Source organism: Schistocerca americana, chromosome 1 (genome assembly GCF_021461395.2).
Source record: "Schistocerca americana isolate TAMUIC-IGC-003095 chromosome 1, iqSchAmer2.1, whole genome shotgun sequence".
Classification (NCBI taxonomy): domain Eukaryota; kingdom Metazoa; phylum Arthropoda; class Insecta; order Orthoptera; family Acrididae; genus Schistocerca; species Schistocerca americana.
In genome coordinates, this window is record NC_060119.1 from 1,059,410,410 (window position 1) to 1,059,432,140 (window position 21,731).

At 42.9% G+C, this 21,731-nt stretch overlaps 1 protein-coding gene across 1 annotated transcript in view; it reads left to right on the forward strand.

Annotated features, from left to right (window-relative positions):
• Positions 1-21,731, forward strand: part of LOC124596297 (cytochrome P450 4c3) — a 293,573-nt gene that overhangs the window by 120,759 nt on the left and 151,083 nt on the right. Inside the window, exons 6-8 of the mRNA XM_047135397.1 lie at positions 5,012-5,138; positions 13,634-13,685; positions 16,297-16,320. Coding sequence (XP_046991353.1) covers positions 5,012-5,138; positions 13,634-13,685; positions 16,297-16,320 — 203 coding nt within the window. The remainder of the gene's footprint in view (positions 1-5,011; positions 5,139-13,633; positions 13,686-16,296; positions 16,321-21,731) is intronic.

The window sequence follows — 21,731 nt, forward strand, 5'->3', positions numbered from 1 at the left end:
ATAGACGACAAATGGCAGCCATTATAGTGGAGAGTACGTAAAGCGTGTCTGGGGGACGCGGAAAACATTGGATTCGTTGTAAAGCGGGAGCTGAGCGACTTACCTGACGTCCATGGGCGTGATCAGTGCCTTTGGGTGAAGGCTGGAAACATATCCGAAACAACTAAGTTCTTAAATTGACAGCATGTCGTCGTGGTTAAAGCATACCGTGCATAGCAAAATGCGCTATACACAACAGGTGCAGAGGCGGGCCATAGATGGCGGGATTGAACGACGGTTGCGGAGATATGTACGGTCGAATAGACAAGAAACTGAAACTTCCTGGCAGATTAAAACTGTTTGCCGGACCGAGACTCGAACTCGGCACCTTTGCCTTTCGCAGGCAAGTGCTCTAACAACTGAGCTACCCAAGCACGACTCACGCCCCTTCCTCACAGCTTTACTTCTGCCAGTATCTCGTCTCCTACCTTCCAAACTTAACAGAAGCTCTCTTGCGAACCTTGCAGAACTAGCACTCCTGAAAGAAAGAATATTGCGGAGTCATGGCTTAGCCACAGCCTAGGGGATGTTTCCAGAATGAGATTTTCACTCTGCAGCGGAGTGTGCGCTTATATGAAACTTCCTGGCAGATTAAAACTGTGTGCCGGACAGAGACTCGAACTCGGGACCTTTGCCTTTCGTGGGCAAGTGTTCTACCATCTGAGCTACCGAAGCACGACTCACGCCCCGTCCTTACAGCTTTACTTCTGCCAGTACCTCGTCTCCTACCTTCCAAACTTAACAGAAGCTCTCCTGCGAACCTTGCAGAACTAGTACTTCTGAAAGAAAGGATATTGCGGAGACATGGCTTAGCCACAGCCTGGGGGATGTTTCCGGAATGAGATTTTCACTCTGCAGCGGAGTGTGCGCTGATATGAAACTTCCTGGCAAAGGTCCCGAGTTCGAGTCTCGGTCCGGTACACAATTTTAATCTGCCAGGAAGTATCATATCAGCGCACACTCCATTGCAGAGTGAAAATGTCGTTCTGGAGACAAGAAACTGTTGAGCAACTGACCCCCAGATGACCCAAGGGGTTACCAAGAGTATCTCCTTAACGACCGTTCAGCGAACGTTACAGCGTGTGGACCTCCGCAGCAGGCACCTGCTGCATGCTCCCATGCTGACTGCTGTTCATCAGCGACGAAGGGTGGAACTTGCAGGCCAATACCACAACTGGACTCTACTGAGTGGCGAGAGGTGGCTGCAGCGTACTTGAAACAACCTTGCCAAAATGTGGGCGGGCCCCGCAGAAGCCTCTCTGGGTACAGATCCTCCATACAGCCCTGATCTCTTCCCATCCGATTTTCATATTTTTGGAGACTTGAAGACGAAGAGGTGCTCGCGTGGTTACAATGATGGTTCCGTGGCCAACAGCAAACATTTTTCCATGAAGGCGTCGACCGTCTTGTCACACTGGGGAATAAATGTAGGAGAAGGCGGGGCAAGATGGGGAAGCTAACTTTAAACCCTTACAAAAGGGTCAAAAATAAACAAATTCAAATAGGTTTGATTATCATTTGTTTACTTAACCATTGAATTACAATAGCATGCAAAGAAACTTGCAAACTTGTTACATTTAGTTAGAAATATCTCGATTTGAAACATAAACTACCAATTCTCCGTCTTGCACCATATGCGGGGTAAGATGGGGAACTAGCATGAATTCATCTCTACAGCTTAAATAAGGACTGGAATAACGAAATCATGTGACGATAAGGTTTCGAAACATGATTTTGCGAATTGTACACTCAGGTATTAGGTTTTATTTAGGCCTCTTACTTTCACATAGTACACAAGTGTGGACAGCCTCGTCATCATCACTTTCTATCCCTGCACAAGTGTCGTGTGCCCGGTGTACGCAGCTAATACACCGTATCCAGCCTCCTCCTTCAGAGACGTCATAGCAGTACAAACATTCTTCACTCTCTTCCTCCTTGTCATTCGACCTCAGTTTATTATCCCTCGAGCATGAAGGGGTAGTTAAGACGTCAGTAACGTTCGTCACTTTTTCGTTGTCATTATGTCCTTTTGGTGGTATCCCAGGTTTATTAAACGTCTTTGAGAAGAGTTTTCGTTTACATGCAGCACGTTTGGCGACTCCTTTTCGTTTAATTTCTTCAGATAGTTCACTCCTATCAGGAGATTCGGTTAAAACAATGGGTTTTCCACGCCTGTTAGATGGTTTCCTTTTGGTTTCTTTTACCCACCTTTGGAATAGCTAACACCATTTCAGGGCTGGTAACCTGAAAGTTAGGCGAAACAGAGGCTTGATCATCAGTTGTTAATTGTTCACGTGTTTTACGTCTTGACAGCATCTCTGGTATTTGGTCTTCTGTTTCTGTAGCTTCAGATGTGCGAGCTTGATTAATGTCTGTAATTGAACAGGGAAGGTAATCACTTTCCTGAAACACATTTCTGTTTACAGGCCAAATGCCTGTTTTCCGAAACCCGTTCACTGCTGTGGACATTGTAGCTGAATGAGTGAAGGCTTTGCAGAATAAACTTCAACGTATAATTTACGTGTTCAAAACCCGCAGCGAGGTAAACACATGAGACGATAAGAACGAAATGGTTGATAAATAGTAGGGGCATGACGGGGAAGCTCCCCATCTTACCCCACACCGTCTTACCCCCTACCATGCTGTCAGGTTATGTTACGCCTACATGAACACTATTTAGTGAACATTGACTATTGACACAGCAGTTTACTGTTAATAAGACGTACTATTCAGTGCTATATATACTGTCTGGACAAATGTTCATGAAACACATGTTTTAGGACCTCGAAAGGTGTAAAACATTGCAAATCAGTATAACAATTGTACGTACCTTGCAAAGCTCGCGGAAACCGCTGCGAAATTAAGGTTCAGCAATGTCAACACACTGAGACCTGTGTATTGATGATGTTGACGTAGCTATCCACAGATGGCAGCACTCTAACTGTAGCTTATAGCCCTTCCCCGTCTTACCCCATCTCCCCGTCTTGCCCCGCCTTCCCCTATTACCAGTTATGGCGACTACTTTTAAAATAATAAATAGCTGACTTACTTTTTTCCATATATCTCGTTTTCATTTGATTGCTCTTTACACGTACGAAATACTTTGGCTTGAGAAGTTACGAACAAAACCAAGTCAAAGTGTTTCGTGAGTTATCGATGTTGCTATTAATTAATACTAATTACATCATCGTCTCTCAATTGAAACACATTAACTGTATCGCTGTATTTCTACATCGTACATCGACTGTCGACTGTGATACGTCAGTTCTTTCAGAATGCGTTTCAAAGAACTAGTCCAAAAAATAAGTTTTGGGGAGTACTCCATGGAAACAAGATTTTATTGTGGGCATTCACAGCTGTAGGATTGTACCGTGATGAAGACGACTGCTGCAGCTGTATGATAAATCTTTTTTTCTGATCCAACTAGTTTCGCGGCGTTTGAGCCACTTCTTCAGATCAGCGTCGGCTCATTTCAGTTCACCTAGGTGGTTAGTGCTGACCTATTGTTGTCACGACGAGGTTAAGCCTTAGATTTCCTGTATCGGGATGATGTTCCCTGAATTCTACTCTATTTGAAATTGGACTACCGACCCTTGACGTTTAAACATTTTCATCACAGTTGAACAAAGAATGTTGGGTCATCTACTGGTTATCGTTTGGAATAAATTATGAAATAAATATGTATCCCAGAAGATGTGGCTGTAACGCCGCGAAATTAGTCGTAACTGGACCATAAATAAAGATTGAAGCGGTCTTATTCGTTATGGCATACTCCATGAAAACTATCCCTCACAAAGCCTGTCACTGCAAATAAGAGGAGTAAGAGGTGGTTCTAGCTGCCGGTAAATGTTATTAATGCAGGGGATTCTGTGTAAAACGGAAACCAAATCCGAAAACTTGAATCACATGAAGAAAGCTGATGAAGCACATATAAGTAAAAAGCTTGATATGAAAAGGAACAGACATTTTGAAGAAATTTTATATTGTGACCGAAAGTGTTGTTGGTTACGTTGCGTCAGAACCAGCTTCTATAATGCAAAATTTGATTTTATGATGAACGAAGGTCTTTCCTTCTGAAACAATCAGTTGGGAGTAATTCGAATGCTAGCAAGAGTACTAGCAATCAATCTGTGATTTACGAAAAGAGTGGAGGACTCTGTAGAATTATATCGCAGTCTTCAGGGCAAAATTATACCTGACATATCAACCATGGGTCTATGGAAGAAAATGGCAAACCAGCTTCACTAGGGCGCTGTCAATAGACCACTGTGGAGTATCCCATCGCCGTCACTTCGTTTAGTAAGAGTTCAGCCAGTCGGCCATACCCGCTGTTTAACATCTGACAGAGCAATGCTTTCCTATTACTGCGGTAATAGATTTCTAGCCGGTCGGAGTGGCCGAGCGGTTCTAGGCGCTTCAGTCTGGACCGCGCAACCGTTACGGTCGCAGGTTCGAATCCTGCCTCGGGCATCGACGTGTGTGATGTCCTTAGATTAGTTAGGTTTAAGTAGTTCTAAGTTCTAGGGGACTGATGACCACAGATGTTAAGTTCCGTAGTGCTCAGAGCCATCTGAGCCATCTGAATAGATTTCTATTCATTATGTATTACCTCAATTTAGTTTTCAACATTTATCGTGGATAATAACGTTTCGTATAGTCTAGCACGCATAAATCTGAGCATGTATGCTAGAAATACATTGAAACTTAATTAAACTACATGTTAACAACTACTCCAAAAAATAATTAAAACAAGCTAATTTCTGCTTCCGCACTTCTGTGAACTTACAAGCAACAAAAATTACCGGAAATCTGAAAGCACTGATGTCTCGAAACCGTGTCGTTACAAATGCACCCGTTTTCTTTTGCAAATAATTAATTTTTCATAACTGAAACTCGCCGTTGCAGGCGTTTTACTAATATAGTGGCATTTACAATACAGATAAATATGTAACAGATCCCTCTTTTTTTACAGGATTGGGTCTATTGTGCAGAGCAGACAAGCTAAGATGTGGCTACAGCCAGACTGGATCTTCAGGCTGACGTCTTTATATAAGAAGCACGAGAAATGTATCGAAATTCTTCACGGTTTCTCCAATAAGGTAGGTAGAACTTTTGCGTAACTTATTCAGTTCTACCTTATGTACACCTAAACTATCCCGTTCAGATTTGCAAATGCTGAATTAAATCTTCGAGCTATTACACATGATCCTCGAATCCGGAAACAAATACAATTATGTTGGTCACTTCTTCGTATCAACTTTCTTTGGGGAAGACTTGATACAGTTTTCGATCCACACGGATGAGGAGTTAATTTACGTATTAAACAAGCTTTTCCGGTAAACTTCCACAAAACTTCAGATCTGAGATGAAAAACACCAAGACGAAGCAAGAAGGAAGTTTAATTTTTAACGTCTACTACACGACGAGATAGAAGTGACATGTAGATTCTCACGGAATTATTAAAATCATTGGGAGAAGTGGAAATTAAACACAAGTTAGCGTATACGATATATGATAATAGCGACATACCAACAGACTTCCGGAATACTATCAATCGCGCAGTTTCGAAGATGATAAGGGCAGACGGATGAAAGAATTACCATACAATTAGCATGACCGCTCGCTCGTTAATACAAGTTACAGACGAAAACGATATACAAAAGAACAGAAATGAAAATTGAGCGTTCATTACACGACGATAAGTTGGACGTTAGGATACATGCTCCAGAAAGGTAATTATTATGTCGATAATAGCAGTAACACACTTTCACACGATTTGTCTACAGAGAAAAAACATTCGACAATGTGAAGTGGTTCTAATTATTTGAAATACTCAGAAAAATAGGTGTACGTTACAGGGAAAGATGGTAATACGCAAAATGTACAAGGCCCGTGAGGGAATAAGGCAAAGAGAGAAGTACTCGGGTTAGAAAAGACATAAGGCAGGGGTCCAGTCTCTGTCTCCTCTGCTGTTCAACCAGTATATCGGAGAAGCAATGAAGGAAATAAAAGAAATGTTCAGAAGTAGGGAACAAAAATTTTGCGTGAAAGGATATCAATGATATGTTTCGCTGAAGATATTGCTAGGCTCTGTAAAAGTAAGGAAGAATTACAGTACACGTTGAATGGAATGATCGGTCTACTGATCACAGAATATGGATTGAGAGTAAACCACAGAAAGAAGGCAGTACTGAAAAGCATCAGAAATAAGAATGGCGGCAAACCTAACCTCAAAAGCAGGGACCTCGTAATGGAGGAAGTGAAGAGAAGCAAAATAAATTGTCAGTCATGAAACAAGAAGAAGACAACAAGAAAACTACCGTAGGTAAATAGAGTAATCGTCGTTAGAAGAAGTGTACTAGTGTGGAAACTCAGGTATTACTCTGAGGAATAATTTTCTGCCGCGCGGGGTAGCCGCACGGTCAAAGGGCGTCTTGCCACGGTTCGCGCGGCTCTCCCAGTCGGAGGTTCGAGTCCTCCGTCGGGCATGGGTGTGTGTGTTGTCCTTAGCGTAAGTTAGATTAAGTAGTGTGTAAGCCTTGGGACCGATGACCTCAGCAGTTTGGTCCCATATTTCTAAATATGTACGCTTGGGTCACAGAATTGTTTGGAAGCGAAAGATAGGCTGTGGAAAAACTAGAAAAGAAGAAAAACGAAGCGTTTAAGATGTCTGTTAGGAAAGGGCGTTGAAATTTAAGTGGACTGATAAAAAATTAGGAAAACCTTGTCGGAATCGGCGAGGAAAGAGGAGGAGGAGGATATTGATGTTTAACGTCCCGTCGACAACGAGGTCATTAGAGACGGAGCACAAGGTCGGATTAGGGAAGGATGGGGAAGTAAGGCGGCCGTGCCCTCTCAAAGGAACCATCCCGGCATTCGCCTGGAGTGATCTAGGGAAATCACGGAAAACCTAAATCAGGATGGCCGGACGCGGGATTGAACCGTCGTCCTCCCGAATGCGGCAGGGAAAGAAATAGGCGGTAAAAACTGAATAGAAGAGTGAGCAAGATGGTAAGGACTTGAGTTAAGACAACAGAGAATAACTTCCGTGCTAGTAGAGAAAGCCGTAAAGGATGAAAAATGTAGGGGGAAACAGAGACTGGAGTATTTAGGGTATCCAGGGAGGAACGGGCAATATTCATGGATATAGCAGGAACGATCACTCGAAGCAAACTTTTCTAGTAAAATTGGGGCCCAGAATACATACCTTTAACAGCTATGAACACGTGTTCAGTAAACGAAATGTGTTTCCCAGTAGCGAAGAGCTCATAGTTTTCAAGATATGCACTTTAGAGGCCATGTTTACTGGGCATTTTTTTCTTATTTTGGTCCATACCACGACCTCTTGAAATCCGAAAAGCAAAGAGCTAACAGTAGAAGAGATTTGTTTCACAGTATCCAAGATGAAGTGCTCGTAGCTCTTAAGGTATGCATTTTGGAGCCCATGTTTACTGGACTTTTTTGCTTCGAATGATCGTGCCTGTAATATCCCAATATTTTGGCCAGGAAATCGTTGCAGGCCGCATCAAAGCAGTAGATTTACGGGAAAAATCTGAACTTTATTTTTTTTTAAATCGGGCACCTGGAGGAACCCATAAATTGTGGTCCAGGAGACATCATTAATAAAAGATTGGCATCAGCTGGCAACAACATTGACGTAATCCACCAACGCAGGGCCTATGAAATGGCATCCTGTGCCATTCAGTAGTCATTCTAACAGCAGAAAACGAATCATGGCATGACCATCAGTGTGAGGACACTGCAGATACTTCTCGGGCTGTCAAACAGATAGCTTTGATGTTACGAAAATTTTGTTTTTATTTTGGTGGTGCACGTTACACACTAACGTGAATCAAATGTTAACTAGAGCTGCGAAATAGTTTTGTTGCTGTTGTGTGTTCAAGTAGTCCTGTTACGTGGGTTTTGACCTGATCAAGAAACTATAAAAACATACCCTGATGAAGTTATTACTTCAGTACGGTTCATTGCCATGTTGAAGTAGTTATGATATGGTTGGTTAAATCATTCGTGTTTTTCGTTTACCGAAATTTACTCAAGTAAAAACCAATCCATAACTGCAATTACAGATGGAAAAGTTGAGAAAGTGTACACTGTTGAATTGGAGACTTGGTGATAAAACGTATAGGCATTTGAGACGAACGAGTAGGATAAATGTTAAATGCTGAATTAACTCTGAGAAAGCATTGCGTAAGACGGGTGCATATCTGTTGACTGGCGACAAAAAGCAAATACAGAAACGTATTTCTCACCACTGTTTAGAATATTTAAAAAACAAACTGGTTCTATGCGTGGTATTTTGCAATGAGTGAGACTGCTTCTCATGAGAGACGAAGCAACATTCAGAGCCGTGGGTGGAAGCTGAAAAGATTACAGCCAGTGTTTTCTGTGATCTTCTTGTTGATTGCCTTATCAGGGCTAAAAAACTAACCAATGAATGTTACCCAAATACTGTAACCAGCTCGGTGAAAGAAAATCGTGAGAAAAGAAAAAGAAATCTTTCTTCAGAACTATGCGTCCGCCCATGAAGACGCCTTGACAATGTAAAAAGCTGATGTTTGCTAAAATGCCGGAGCATCTATTCTGTTCGTCTGACTTCCATCTGTTTTGAAAACCAAACAAAATGTGGTTTCGAGTCTAATACAGTACAACGGAACGCTTAGTGTGAAACTGTAGCGAAAATACGGAACGCCTTAAAGAAACAGGCTCCTCAAGAGTTTCGTCTGTCCTTTCACTCACACGAAGTCATTTACCTTGAGACAAAATACGCAAGAAAAGAAAACACGTTACGACAGATGTGCAGTACTCTGGCCGACGCAGTGCACGACGGCGAGTTCACAACCGCGCTTCTTGTTCCAGCGATTACTGCCTGACCTTGCGTTCACTTACAGCTGCAAGTGCAAGGTGACTAACATGCGGCGGTATTGCTGTTGAAAGCCAAGGGAATTAGTCGTAAGAGAAACGAGTTTAACTATCCCTCTGAACTTTCGTAAGCTTAACGTGTTCATGTGTCGTTAAAACCAGCGGTTCATTCGCCTGTATGGTAGTCGATGGTAGCAGTTTATGGTTCATACTCTTCTTGTTCTCCGCGTATACTGCTATACTCCGTACTATGTGGCAGAGAGCACTTCTTGGTACAATAGGATGTACATTTCTTTCCGTTCCATACCGTTAAGAGTGGCTGCTTGCTCTCGTATACTTCTATGCAAAATGTTATTAGTCTAAATTTCTATTGACGGTCCATACGAGAAGTACATGTATGGTGTTGAAGAATATCCATAGGTTCTGTACTAAAGCCACGTTTGTAAGCTGGTTTTTGCGAGGTGTTGGTCATACTACCAGTCAGATTTTTCAAGATTTCCTGATCCCCGAATTCCGAGGCAGACAAGCACTTTCTTTTATACAGGGTGGTCCATTGATCGTGACCGGGCCAAATATCTCACGAAATAAGCATCAAACGAAAAAACTACAAAGAACGAAACTTGTCTAGCATGAAGGGGGGAAACCAGATGGCGCTATGGTTGGCTCGCTAGATGGCGCTGCCATAGGTCAAACGGATATCAACTGCGTCTTTTTAAATAGGAACCCCCATTTTTTATTACGTATTCGTATCTATCACAAAGCGAAAAAAGTGGTCCAACTAAAACATTCATATTTCTTTAACGCACTACACGAATATGTAATAAAAATGGGCGTTCCTATTTTAAAAAAACGCTGTTGATATCCGTTTGACCTTTGGCAGCGCCGTTATTTCGTGAGATATTTGGCCCGGTCACTATCCATGGACCACCCTGTATACTCCTTATGTCCTCTCTTACTCTGACCTAGCACGAATCCCACATGTTTCAGCAATATTCCAGTATAGGCCGTACACGTATCTTCTAACAAATCTCTTGTCTAGAGGAACTGTAGCTTTCCTCAAGTGAATCGGTACCTGATATATCTTAGCAAGTTCTTCTGTCCTTGAGACTGTTTCACTTTCAAAACTATTCAATAGCTAACTAAATCATCGTTGATTTGGACACTAAAACTCATTTTTTATCGTCTGAGACTACAAGAATAAGACAGGTCTACTACAGTCAGTAAAGTACGAAGCCTCAGCTTTACGAGTTCCAGGTAATATACTGGGTGATGTAGGCCACTAGGGTCAAATTTATACATATAATAGAGGATCTTAAATTGAGTACCATTATTTAAAGAACCCGTTTTCAGAAAAGAATATTCAATTTTTTCTGACGAAAGCGTAACAATTTTCATCATAACAGACATAGCTATTGCGGCGCTTGAAGACACCATTACGTTTGAAAGAGGTCTCAGCTGACACTACTATACCGCGCAGGATAATCCACTGGTATAACTGAATTCTGGATTCAAAATCATTTGGCCCTACTGCCTGCACGCGGTGCTTATTATGCACGTTTAGTTGTTGTCCTCCCAACACAGTATTCTCCGAAGTATGCACTTCACAGACAAACTAGCACGAGGAAAACTTCACACTTTTTGTTGTTCAGGGTTAACAGTCACTTTTCGTGTCGTGCAGATATCTTGTCCAAATAATTTTGTAATTAGTTTTGATCTTCTGATGACTTTGTTATATAGTAAACGAGGACTTCTTCAAAAACAATGTAAGAAAGCTGCTCAGATTCTCCTCTAACGTTTTCTTTGGGAATCCTACCATATAACTTTGGTTTCACTAAATGATTTCCTGTAAACTACTACGGACTGCGACAGAAAACCACAAATGAAGTCGCACTGCTTAGACGATACTGTATAGGCATACAATTTGATTAGGAGACGCTTGTAAGGAACGGTGTCAAAACCTTTCTAGAAATTTGTGACTATGGCTATAACCTGAAATCCTCTGTCGATGGCACACATTACTTCGTGCGAATAAAGAGCCAGCATCGTTTCGCGTGGTAGATACTTTCTGAATTAGTACTGGTTATGTGTAAATACATTGTTTGCTTCGAAATATTTCATTATGCTGGAACACAGGATACGTTCCAAAATCCTACAACAAATCTTGTCAACGATATGGGTCTATAATTCAGTGGATTACGTACGTTTCTTTTCTTGTACATTGGTGTGACTTGTGCCGCTTTCCATTCTTCAGCTACATGTCTTTTGCTGAGCGAGAGATTGCACGTGACTGCTAAAAATGGAACTATTTCATCAACATATTCTGAAAGGAACCTGACTGGTTTACAGTATGCACCGGAAGGCTTGCCTTTATTAAATGACAGGTTGCTTCGCTACACGAAGGTGTCTACTTCCAAATTACTCGTGTTGGCAACTCTAAAAAATGATTCAAATGGCTCTGAGCACTATGGCACTTAACTTCTGAGGTCATCAGTCCCCTAGAATTTAGAACTACTTAAACCTAACTAACCTAAGGACATCACACACATCCACGCCCGAGGCAGGACTCGAACCTGCGACCGTAGCGGTTGCGCGGTTCCAGACTGTAGCGCCTAGAACCGCTCGACCACCTCGGTAGGCTTGGCAACTCTCCTTGAATCTGGAACACTTACTGCATCTTACTTTGTGATAGAATTTTGGAAAACCATGTTTACTAACTCCACTTTGATTGTGCTGTCGCTGTTAACATCACATTGCTGCAACACAGTGAAGGTACTGATTGAGTCTTCCCGGTGGTATACTATACATGCGATCATAATCTATTTGTATTTTCTGTCAAATTTAGAGCCAAAATTTCCTCTTGGGAACCATTAAAAGCATCTCGCACGGAAGTCACCGATAAGGTTCGGAGCATCTTCATACCGCCGGCAACCTTTGAGATCTTGCGTTCTTTAAAATTTGGCATGATCGTTTCGTTGCTTCTTTAGCAATGTTCTGACCTGTTTTGTGTACCATAGCGGATCTGTTCCGTATCCTATTAATTTATTTGGTATTAAACACTTGACTATCGTCAACACAATTTCTCTGAATGTGAGCATTCTTCTCTCACTAGCCGTGCTTGTACTCCGCCTTTAATGACCTGGTCGTCGAAAAGACGTTAAACGTTAATCTTCCTTCCTTCCTTCTTTATCTTCCTTTATTTTCAGCTTATTTTCCACGTTATTCTCGTGTGTTTCCCGCTACCATGATACACAGTAACACGTTTATAACTGTCTGCAGCGAACCACGACAGTAACATTTATTGTATGTGTGCATAAAAATAAACTGTTCATCTATTCCTATAAAAATTCTTGGACAATGGTAGTGCCGCTAGGGAGCAAAAAGGAAATCCGGTGCATTGCATGAGTAGTGATTTTGCTGCCTATGGCTCCACTGACTTTGAATTTGACACACCAGGCTTTCGACTACTTCTTCTTTGTTACTTTGTCTTGTTGCGTGTTATTTTTTGTGTCTGCTTCACCTCGGTATTTTCATTTCTCATTTATCTCGGCAATCAGTGATAAGTAGTCGGTGGAGGTGTTGTACGCTCCATCCTTTTTATGTTGGTAACGCCACGTAGCGCTCTGTATGAAAATCACTGACTGTGCTGTGTGTAATCTGTGCCTGGTTGGCATTGTTGGAACATTCGCTATTGTAGTGTTGGGCAGTTGGATGTGAACAGCGCGTAGCGTTGCGCAGTTGGAGGTGAGCCGCCAGCAGTGGTGGATGTGGGGAGAGAGATGGCAGAATTTTGTGAGCGGACGATATGGACCTGTGTCCGTCAAACCTAAACAGCCTACTTACAATATCCTAGCGATCTGTTTATCATAGCTTCAACTTTTGTTCTTTTTTCTCACCGGAGAGCTTCCCTTTCACCGTACATTCTTTTTGTGTCTCCAAGGATTAGTATTTCCTGCTATCCGTTTCTTATCACACGTTGCTGATTAGGTATCTACTTTATTACCATATGGCAGCAGCATCATTGTATGCAGTCTCCTTCATTCTTTATTGCATCAAATTGTTATTGCACAGAGGTCTCCAGCTAACGGGATGTCGAGGTGCAACTGTTGTGGGTGCCGGCCAAAAATGCACGTGGTTTCTTGCTTAACTGGTACATATCACTAGAACACAAAAGAAATTGTTATTATGCACGAGACTGCTGCCACCTGGTGACACTCTGTAGTTTTATGTAGTTCTTTTGACAACTTTCCGGACGTACGGAGCCGGTTGTCAACATATACACATTTAACAGCAGTAGATGCGCTCTATCTGATGCATTTGACATCTCCGTGCCTTCCTTATATAGTTGTGGCATTTGTTTCAGTGCACTTTTTCTTGCATGGGAGTCTCTTTTCTGTGGTTTACCTCCGTGTTTTCAGTGGCCGGATGGCAATGTGCTACGCATACCTAACAATCTGAAGGCGTCAGTATAACTTTGCTAAAACTATTAATCAGGATATGTATCAACTGCGATCTGGGCAATGAAACTCCTGTTTTGGAAGCTTTTCCACAAAAGAAAATACATTACTATTATAATCCTACGTGAATTTGTTGCATAGAATGTGCCAGATTTCCGGGAAAGACCAAAATTACCTGTTTCGAACTGGCGCAAAAGATGATGACAGTTATGTTGTATAATTTAAAAACTCGAGTGTGATCCGGAAATACTCTGTTTCAGGTGATAATGGAGAGGAAGGAGGAGATACGCCTTCAAAAAGAAAGACAGAAGAGCGGCGAAGACAATGACTCCGAGTTGGGTGAGTGCTCTCCCTAGCCACCTAGTTACTTCCATAAGGATGATGCATTAGCTTACTTCCGTTGTCAAACACAGGATTCTATTCCATAATACAGGATGTTTCAAAAAGAACGAGTGGTAACAAGGCTCCATATTTGATGATAAAAACATACTAGAAACACGTGTTGAATTGCAAAATACTCACAAAATCTTAAAGTTTTAGCTATTATTATAAATACTCTCTGTGCCCACCAGCTCCACCACGAACAACATTTAGACGATAGCTAAATTCAGCATAACATTTACATAATGTATCCGCTTTTACAAAAGTTACGGCGGCTGTTATTCTGTTCTTCACTTCTTCTATGTCACGAGGTAAAGGGGAGACGAACACACTTTCCGTCACATATCCCCACAAGAAAAAAATCGCATGGGTTCACGTCCAGTGATCTTGGAGGCCAAGAATGCAGGGCAGTGTCTCGGGTGTCATGCACCCCATCCAGCGTTGAGGCAGAGTACGTTTTTGTGACAGTGTGATGGAGCTCGGTCCTGTTGGAAATGAAGTCATCGGAATCCTTCTGAAGTTGTGGAAAAGCCCATTCTGCGGCATTTGAAGATAGCTCATTCCAGTCATTGTGTTTTCCTAAAACAAAGAAGCCTTACCTATGGCAAATGACACAAAAAATATTCACTTTAGGTGAGTCTCTTTCGTGTTCAGTAATATCGTGCGGTAACCGAGGTAAAAATGTATTTACTTCCATGTTCTCTAGCAGAGCATTGCTAAAGTCGACATGTCCTTTTTTCACCAACCCGAAGAGCTTACACTAATTGTAGTCTGCATGGTTTATAGGCCAAACGACGCCCTAAAACTCTCCAGAGAGTCGTATGAAGCATTGCCGGTTCTCTGCTTGCGCGGTGAGTAGACTGTCGTGTACTCCGTTCAAGCTGTTGCCGAATTCTTTCCATCAGGGGATCGAGCCTGGATACTTACTACTGCACAAGCACTCTGTTTCTTCAAATTGGCGATACCAACGACGAATGTTTTTGGGCGCAAGCAGATCGGTGCCAAACGTCGACAAAAAGCACGCTGGACCAAAATCACTGACTCACTCTTTGCAAACTTTCTTTCAGTTTACGTGTTATGGGGCACCACTTGCACACAACGAAGATAATGGAATGTAGTCGAATTAAGTCGGGCGATGCTGAGGGAATTAGATTAGGAAATGAGACACTTATAGTAGTAGATGAGTTTTGCCATTTGGGGACCAAAATAACTGATAATGGTCGAAGTAGAGTGGATATAAAATGTAGACTGGCAATGGCAAGGAAAGAGTTTCTGAAGAAGAGAAGTTTGTTAACATCGAGTATTGATTTAATTGTCAGGAAGTCGTTTTTGAAAGTATTTGTACGGAGTGTAGCCATGTATGGAAGTGAAACATGGACGGTAAATAGTTTAGACAAGAAGAGAACAGAAGCTTTCGAAATGTGGTGCTACAGAAGAATGCTGAAGATTAGATGGGTAGATCACATAACTAATGAGGAGGTATTGAACAGAATTGGGGAGGAGTTTGTGGCACAACTTGACTAGAAGAAGGGATCGGTTGGTAGGACATGTTCTGAGGCATCAAGGGTTCACCAATTTGGTATTGGAGAGCTGGGTGGAGGGTAAAAATCGTAGAGGGAGACCAAGAGATGAATACACTCAGCAGATTCAGAAGGATGTAGGCTGCAGTAGGTAGTGGGAGATGAAGAAGCTTGCACAGGATAGAGTAGCATGGAGAGCTGCATCAAACCAGTCTCAGGACTGAAGACTACAACAACAACAACCAGTCTCATTAATGCGACCACCTGCCAAAAGCTTAAATAACCACTAGCGCGAAACGTACAGGAAGCGAGTCACCGAGATTCTGGAAGGTACTGACAGGTACGTGGAGCCATACCGACTCCATTGCCGTGGCCAGCTGCCCTGGGATTATCGGTTGCGGATCCATGGCGTGAACAGCCCGATGGAAGAGGTCCCGCAGATTCTCGATCAGATTTAACTCTGAGGAGTTTGGAGGCCAGGGAGTACATTAAACTCATCCTGGTGCTCTTCAAACCACGCTCGTACATTGCGAGATATGTGACGCGTTACATTATCCTGCTGGTAGATGCCATCGTGCTGAAGAAAACAAACTGCATGTCGGGGTGCACATGGTCCCCAAGAATAGTGTCGATCTGTTGTCTTCCTACAGCCGTGTACCGCAAGTCTCTAGAGAACGGAAGGTTCGAAATGATTGGAAAAGAGCACAGGTAGTTCCACTCTTCAAAAAGGGTCGTCGAGCAGATGCGCAAAACTATAGACCTATATCTCTGACGTCGATCTGTTGTAGAATTTTAGAACATGTTTTTTGCTCGCGTATCATGTCGTTTTTGGAAACCTAGAATCTACTCTGTAGGAATCAACATGGATTCCGGAAACAGCGATCGTGTGAGACCAAACTCGCTTTATTTGTTCATGAGACCCAGAAAATATTAGATACGGGCTCCCAGGTGGATGCTATTTTCCTTGACTTCCGGAAGGCGTTCGATACATTTCCGCACTGTCGCCTGATAAACAAAGTAAGAGCCTACGGAATATCAGACCAGCTGTGTGGCTGGATTGAAGAGTTTTTAGCAAACAGAACACAGCATGTTGTTATCAATGGAGAGACGTCTACAGACGTTAAAGTAACCTCTGGCGTGCCACAGAGGAGTGTTATGGGACCATTGCTTTTTACAATATATATAAATGACCTAGTAGATAGTGTCGGAAGTTCCATACGGCTTTTCGCGGATGATGCTGTAGTATACAGAGAAGTTGCAGCATTAGAAAATTGTAGCGAAATGCAGGAAGATCTGCAGCGGATAGGCACTTGGTGCAAGGAGTGGCAACAGACCCTTAACGTAGACAAATGTAATGTATTGCGAATACATAGAAAGAAGGATGCTTTATTGTACCATTATATGATAGAGGAACAAACACTGGTAGCAGTTACGTCTGTAAAATATCTGGGAGTATGCGTACGGAACGATTTGAAGTGGAATGATCATATAAAATTAATTGTTGGTAAGGTGGGTACCAGGTTGAGATTCATTGGGAGAGTCCTTAGAAAATGTAGTCCATCCACAAAGGAGGTGGCTTGCAAAACACTCGTTCGACCTACACTTGAGTATTGCTCATCAGTGTGGGATCCGTACCAGATCGGGTTGACGGAGGAGATAGAGAAGATCCAAAGAAGAGCGGCGCGTTTCGTAACAGGGTTATTTGGTAATCGTGATAGCGTAACGGAGATGTTTTGCAAACTCAAGTGGCAGACTCTGCAAGAGAGGCGCTCTGCATCGCGGTGTAGCTTGCTCGCCAAGTTTCGAGAGGGTGCGTTTCTGGATGAGGTATCGAATATATTGCTTCCCCCTACTTATACCTCCCGAGGAGATCACGAATGTAAAATTAGACAGATTCGAGCGCGCACGGAGGCTTTCAGACAGTCGTTCTTCCCGCGAACCATACGCGACTGGAAAAGTGCCCTACACCACACACCGTTGGGTGGCTTGCGGAGTATAAATGTAGATGTAGATTTAGAATCACCCAGGGAATGCCACGAAAACATTCCCCAGACCATAACGCTTCCTCCTGGTTGCAGCGTGTCTGGTTTTAGACGTTTCACGGCATACACGCCAACGGCATCTATCCTATGGAACATAAAACGTGTTTCATCTCCAAAGACCACCTGTCGCCACTTAATGGGTGTCCAGTTGCGGTAGTGACGTGCAAATCCAGCCTTCATCGCCGATGGACAGCAGTCAGCATGGGAGCATGCAGCAGGTACCTGCTGCGGAGGTCCGGACGCCGCAACGTTCGCTGAACGGTCGTTGAGAAGACACTGTTTGCAGCCCCTTGGTTCACCTGGGCGGTCTGTTGCTCAACAACGGCACGTCTGTTCACCCGTGTACATCTGCACGGCCGTCATTCACCCCTGTCATCTGTGGCCCATGGTACACCGCAGTTGTGTCGCCGTCGGTTTTGGATAGCACCATTTTCCTATGCACAGAGATACTTTAACCATGGGGGCACGACAACAGTTTTCAAATTCAGCTCTTAAGGTCGGTATTACACTATCAAATTTCTTTGTCAAAGATTTGATCAAAGATGTAATCAAATATTCTGTCAAATATATTTGACAAAGATCTTTGACGTAGTGCTAGAATGGGTATTACACTTTCATCATATTTTTCGTCAAAGTTCAAGATGTCTGACAACAACAACTTGTTATTAACCGCAGCAGTTGCATGTACCACAATTGCACTGTGTGCACATGCAGAAGAGAAGTGGGGGAAAAACAGGAAACACACCTGGGTGAAGCCGTGAGTTTTACGACAACACGATAAAAGCATTCAACAAAACTTGTTACGTGAGCTTATATGGAGGACGTCGAGTCGTACATCAATTACTTAAGAATGGATGAGCATACATTTCTTCGCTTCCCGCGCCCGGGTTCCCGGGTTCGATTCCCGGCGGGGTCAGGGATTTTCTCTGCCTCGTGATGACTGGGTGTTGTGTGATGTCCTTAGGTTAGTTAGGTTTAAGTAGTTCTAAGTTCTAGGGGACTGATGACCATAGATGTTAAGTCCCATAGTGCTCAGAGCCATTTGAACCATACATTTCTGTATGTCCTCAATGAAGTGTAGCCTCATATCACAAATCACAATATTCACTTAAGAACCGCTACATCTGCAGAAGACACAACGATTGATTCCTTGCTACAGGAGAGGGTTGGGTTAGGTTATGTTAGGTTAGGTCAGGTCAGGTCTCCAATCTTGTTAATCTATTTTTGTATTCAGCGTGCCTCACGTTGTAAAGCGCCGCATCAGCTTCGTACATCTCCATTAATTTTGTAGTTGTCGGCACACACCACTTGTATTTACCAGCAATGTTTATTAAAACACTACAGACGACAGAATGCTGCAGCGTTGCTAGCGCTCCAGGTGGTAACATGTCACATTGCAGTGAACAGAAGACAAGCGACTTCTTTGATCAAATCTACAGCGAGGCCCTAGATTTGATCAAATATTGGACAACATTTGACGAAGTTCCCTATTACACCATCAAATATCTTTGACAAAGATATTGGACAAAGAAATTTGATAGTGTAATACCGGCCTTAGGAAACGCTTCCACTGTTGTCCCGAAAAAAAAAAATGGCTCTGAGCACTATGGGACTTAACATCTCAGGTCATCAGTCCCCTAGAACTTAGAACTACTTAAACCTAACCAACCTAAGGACATCACACACATCCATGCCCGACACAGGATTCGAACCTGCGACCGTAGCGGTCGCGCGGTTCCAGACTGAAGCGCCTAGAACCGCTTCGCCACCCCGGCCGGCCGTTGTCCCGAAAGGCAATGATCATGTACGTTTGGGCATCAGATAAATCGCTCCGTTTCCGCATTACGACAACGACTGTACTGTGTTCCGTGTGCTCCCAACACGCTTTGCATACCCTGGAGTGGTAGTGCTGCCACCTGCCGTGTGCGACTATTGCATGTTGACGTGGAACATGAGCGGTGGTCACGTAACTGGACCGCGCATTTCAACTCTGTGATTTTGGACAACAGCTTGAGAATGCCTTTACAGATGCTTACGGCCATGAACCATGGACCTTGCCGTTCGTGGGGAGGCTTGCGTGCCTCAGCGATACAGATGGCCGTACCGTAGGTGCAACCACAACGGAGGGATATCTGTTGAGAGGCCAGACAAACATGTGGTTCCTGAAGAGGGGCAGCAGCCTTTTCAGTAGTTGCAGGGGCAACAGTCTGGATGATTGACTGATCTGGCCTTGTAACATTAACCAAAACGGCCTTGCTGTGCTGGTACTGCGAACGGCTGAAAGCAAGGGGAAACTACAGCCGTAATTTTTCCCGAGGACATGCAGCTTTACTGTATGATTACATGATGATGGCGTCCTCTTGGGTAAAATATTCCGGAGGTAAAATAGTCCCCCATTCGGATCTCCGGGCGGGGACTACTCAAGAGGACGTCGTTATCAGGAGAAAGAAAACTGGCATTCTACGGATCGGAGCGTGGAATGTCAGATCCCTTACTCGGGCAGGTAGGTTAGAAAATTTAAAAAGGGAAATGGATAGGTTAAAATTAGATATAGTAGGAATTAGTGAAGTTCGGTGGCAGGAGGAACAAGACCTTTGGTCACGTGATTACAGGGTTATAAATACAAAATCAAATAGGGGTAATGCAGGAGTAGGTTTAATAATGAATAAAAAAATAGGAGTGCGGGTTAGCTACTACAAACAGCATAGTGAACGCATTATTGTGGCCAAGATAGACACAAGGCCCATGCCTACTACAGTAGTACAAGTTTATATGCCAACTAGCTCTGCAGATGATGAAGAAATTGATGAAATGTATGACGAGATAAAAGAAATTATTCAGGTAGTGAAGGGAGACGAAAATTTAATAGTCATGGGTGACTGGAATTCGCCAGTAGGAAAAGGGAGAGAAGGAAATATAGTAGGTGAATATGGATTGGGGGGAAGAAATGAAAGAGGAAGCCGCCTTGTAGAATTTTGCACAGAGCATAACTTAATCATAGCTAACACTTGGTTCAAGAATCATGAAAGAAGGTTGTATACCTGGAAGAATCCTGGAGATACTAAAAGGTATCAGATAGATTACATAATGGTAAGACAGAGATTTAGGAACCAGGTTTTAAATTGTAAGACATTTCCAGGGGCAGATGTGGATTCTGACCACAATCTAGTGGTTATGAACTGCAGATTGAAACTGAAGAAACTGCAAAAAGGCGGGAATTTAAGGAGATGGGACCTGGCTAAACTGAAAGAACCAGAGGTTGTAGAGAGTTTCATGGAGAGCATAAGGGAACAATTAACAGGAATGGGGGAAAGAAATACAGTAGAAGAAGAATGGGTAGCTCTGAGGGATGAAGTAGTGAAGGCAGCAGAGGATCAAGTAGGTAAAAAGACGAGGGCTAATAGAAATCCTTGGGTAACAGAAGAAATATTGAATTTAATTGATGAAAGGAGAAAATATAAAAATGCAGTAAATGAAGCAGGCAAAAAGGAATACAAACGTCTCAAAAATGAGATTGACAGGAAGTGGAAAATGGCTAAGCAGGGATGGCTAGAGTACAAATGTAAGGATGTAGAGGCTTGTCTCACTAGGGGTAAGATAGATACTGCCTACAGAAAAATTAAAGAGACCTTTGGAGAGAAGAGAACCACTTGTATGAATATCAAGAGCTCAGATGGCAACCCAGTTCTAAGCAAAGAAGGGAAAGCAGAAAGGTGGAAGGAGTATATAGAGGGTTTATACAAGGGCGATGTACTTGAGGACAATATTATGGAAATGGAAGAGGATGTAGATGAAGATGAAATGGGAGATAAGCTACTGCGTGAAGAGTTTGACAGAGCACTGAAAGACCTGAGTCGAAACAAGGCCCCAGGAGTAGACAACATTCCATTAGAACTACTGATGGCCTTGGGAGAGCCAGTCATGACAAAACTCTACCATCTGGTGCGCAAGATGTATGAGACAGGCGAAATACCCACAGACTTCAAGAAGAATATAATAATTCCAATCCCAAAGAAAGCAGGTGTTGACAGATGTGAAAATTACCGAACTATCAGTTTAATAAGTCACAGCTGCAAAATACTAACGCGAATTCTTTACAGACGAATGGAAAAACTGGTAGAAGCGGACCTCGGGGAGGATCAGTTTGGATTCCGTAGAAATGTTGGAACACGTGAGGCAATACTAACCTTACGACTTATCTTAGGAGAAAGATTAAGAAAAGGCAAACCTACGTTTCTAGCATTTGTAGACTTAGAGGAAGCTTTTGACAACGTTAACTGGAATACTCTCTTTCAAATTCTGAAGGTGGCAGGGGTAAAATACAGGGACCGAAAGGCTATTTACAATTTGTACAGAAACCAGATGGCAGTTATAAGAGTCGAGGGGCATGAAAGGGAAGCAGTGGTTGGGAAAGG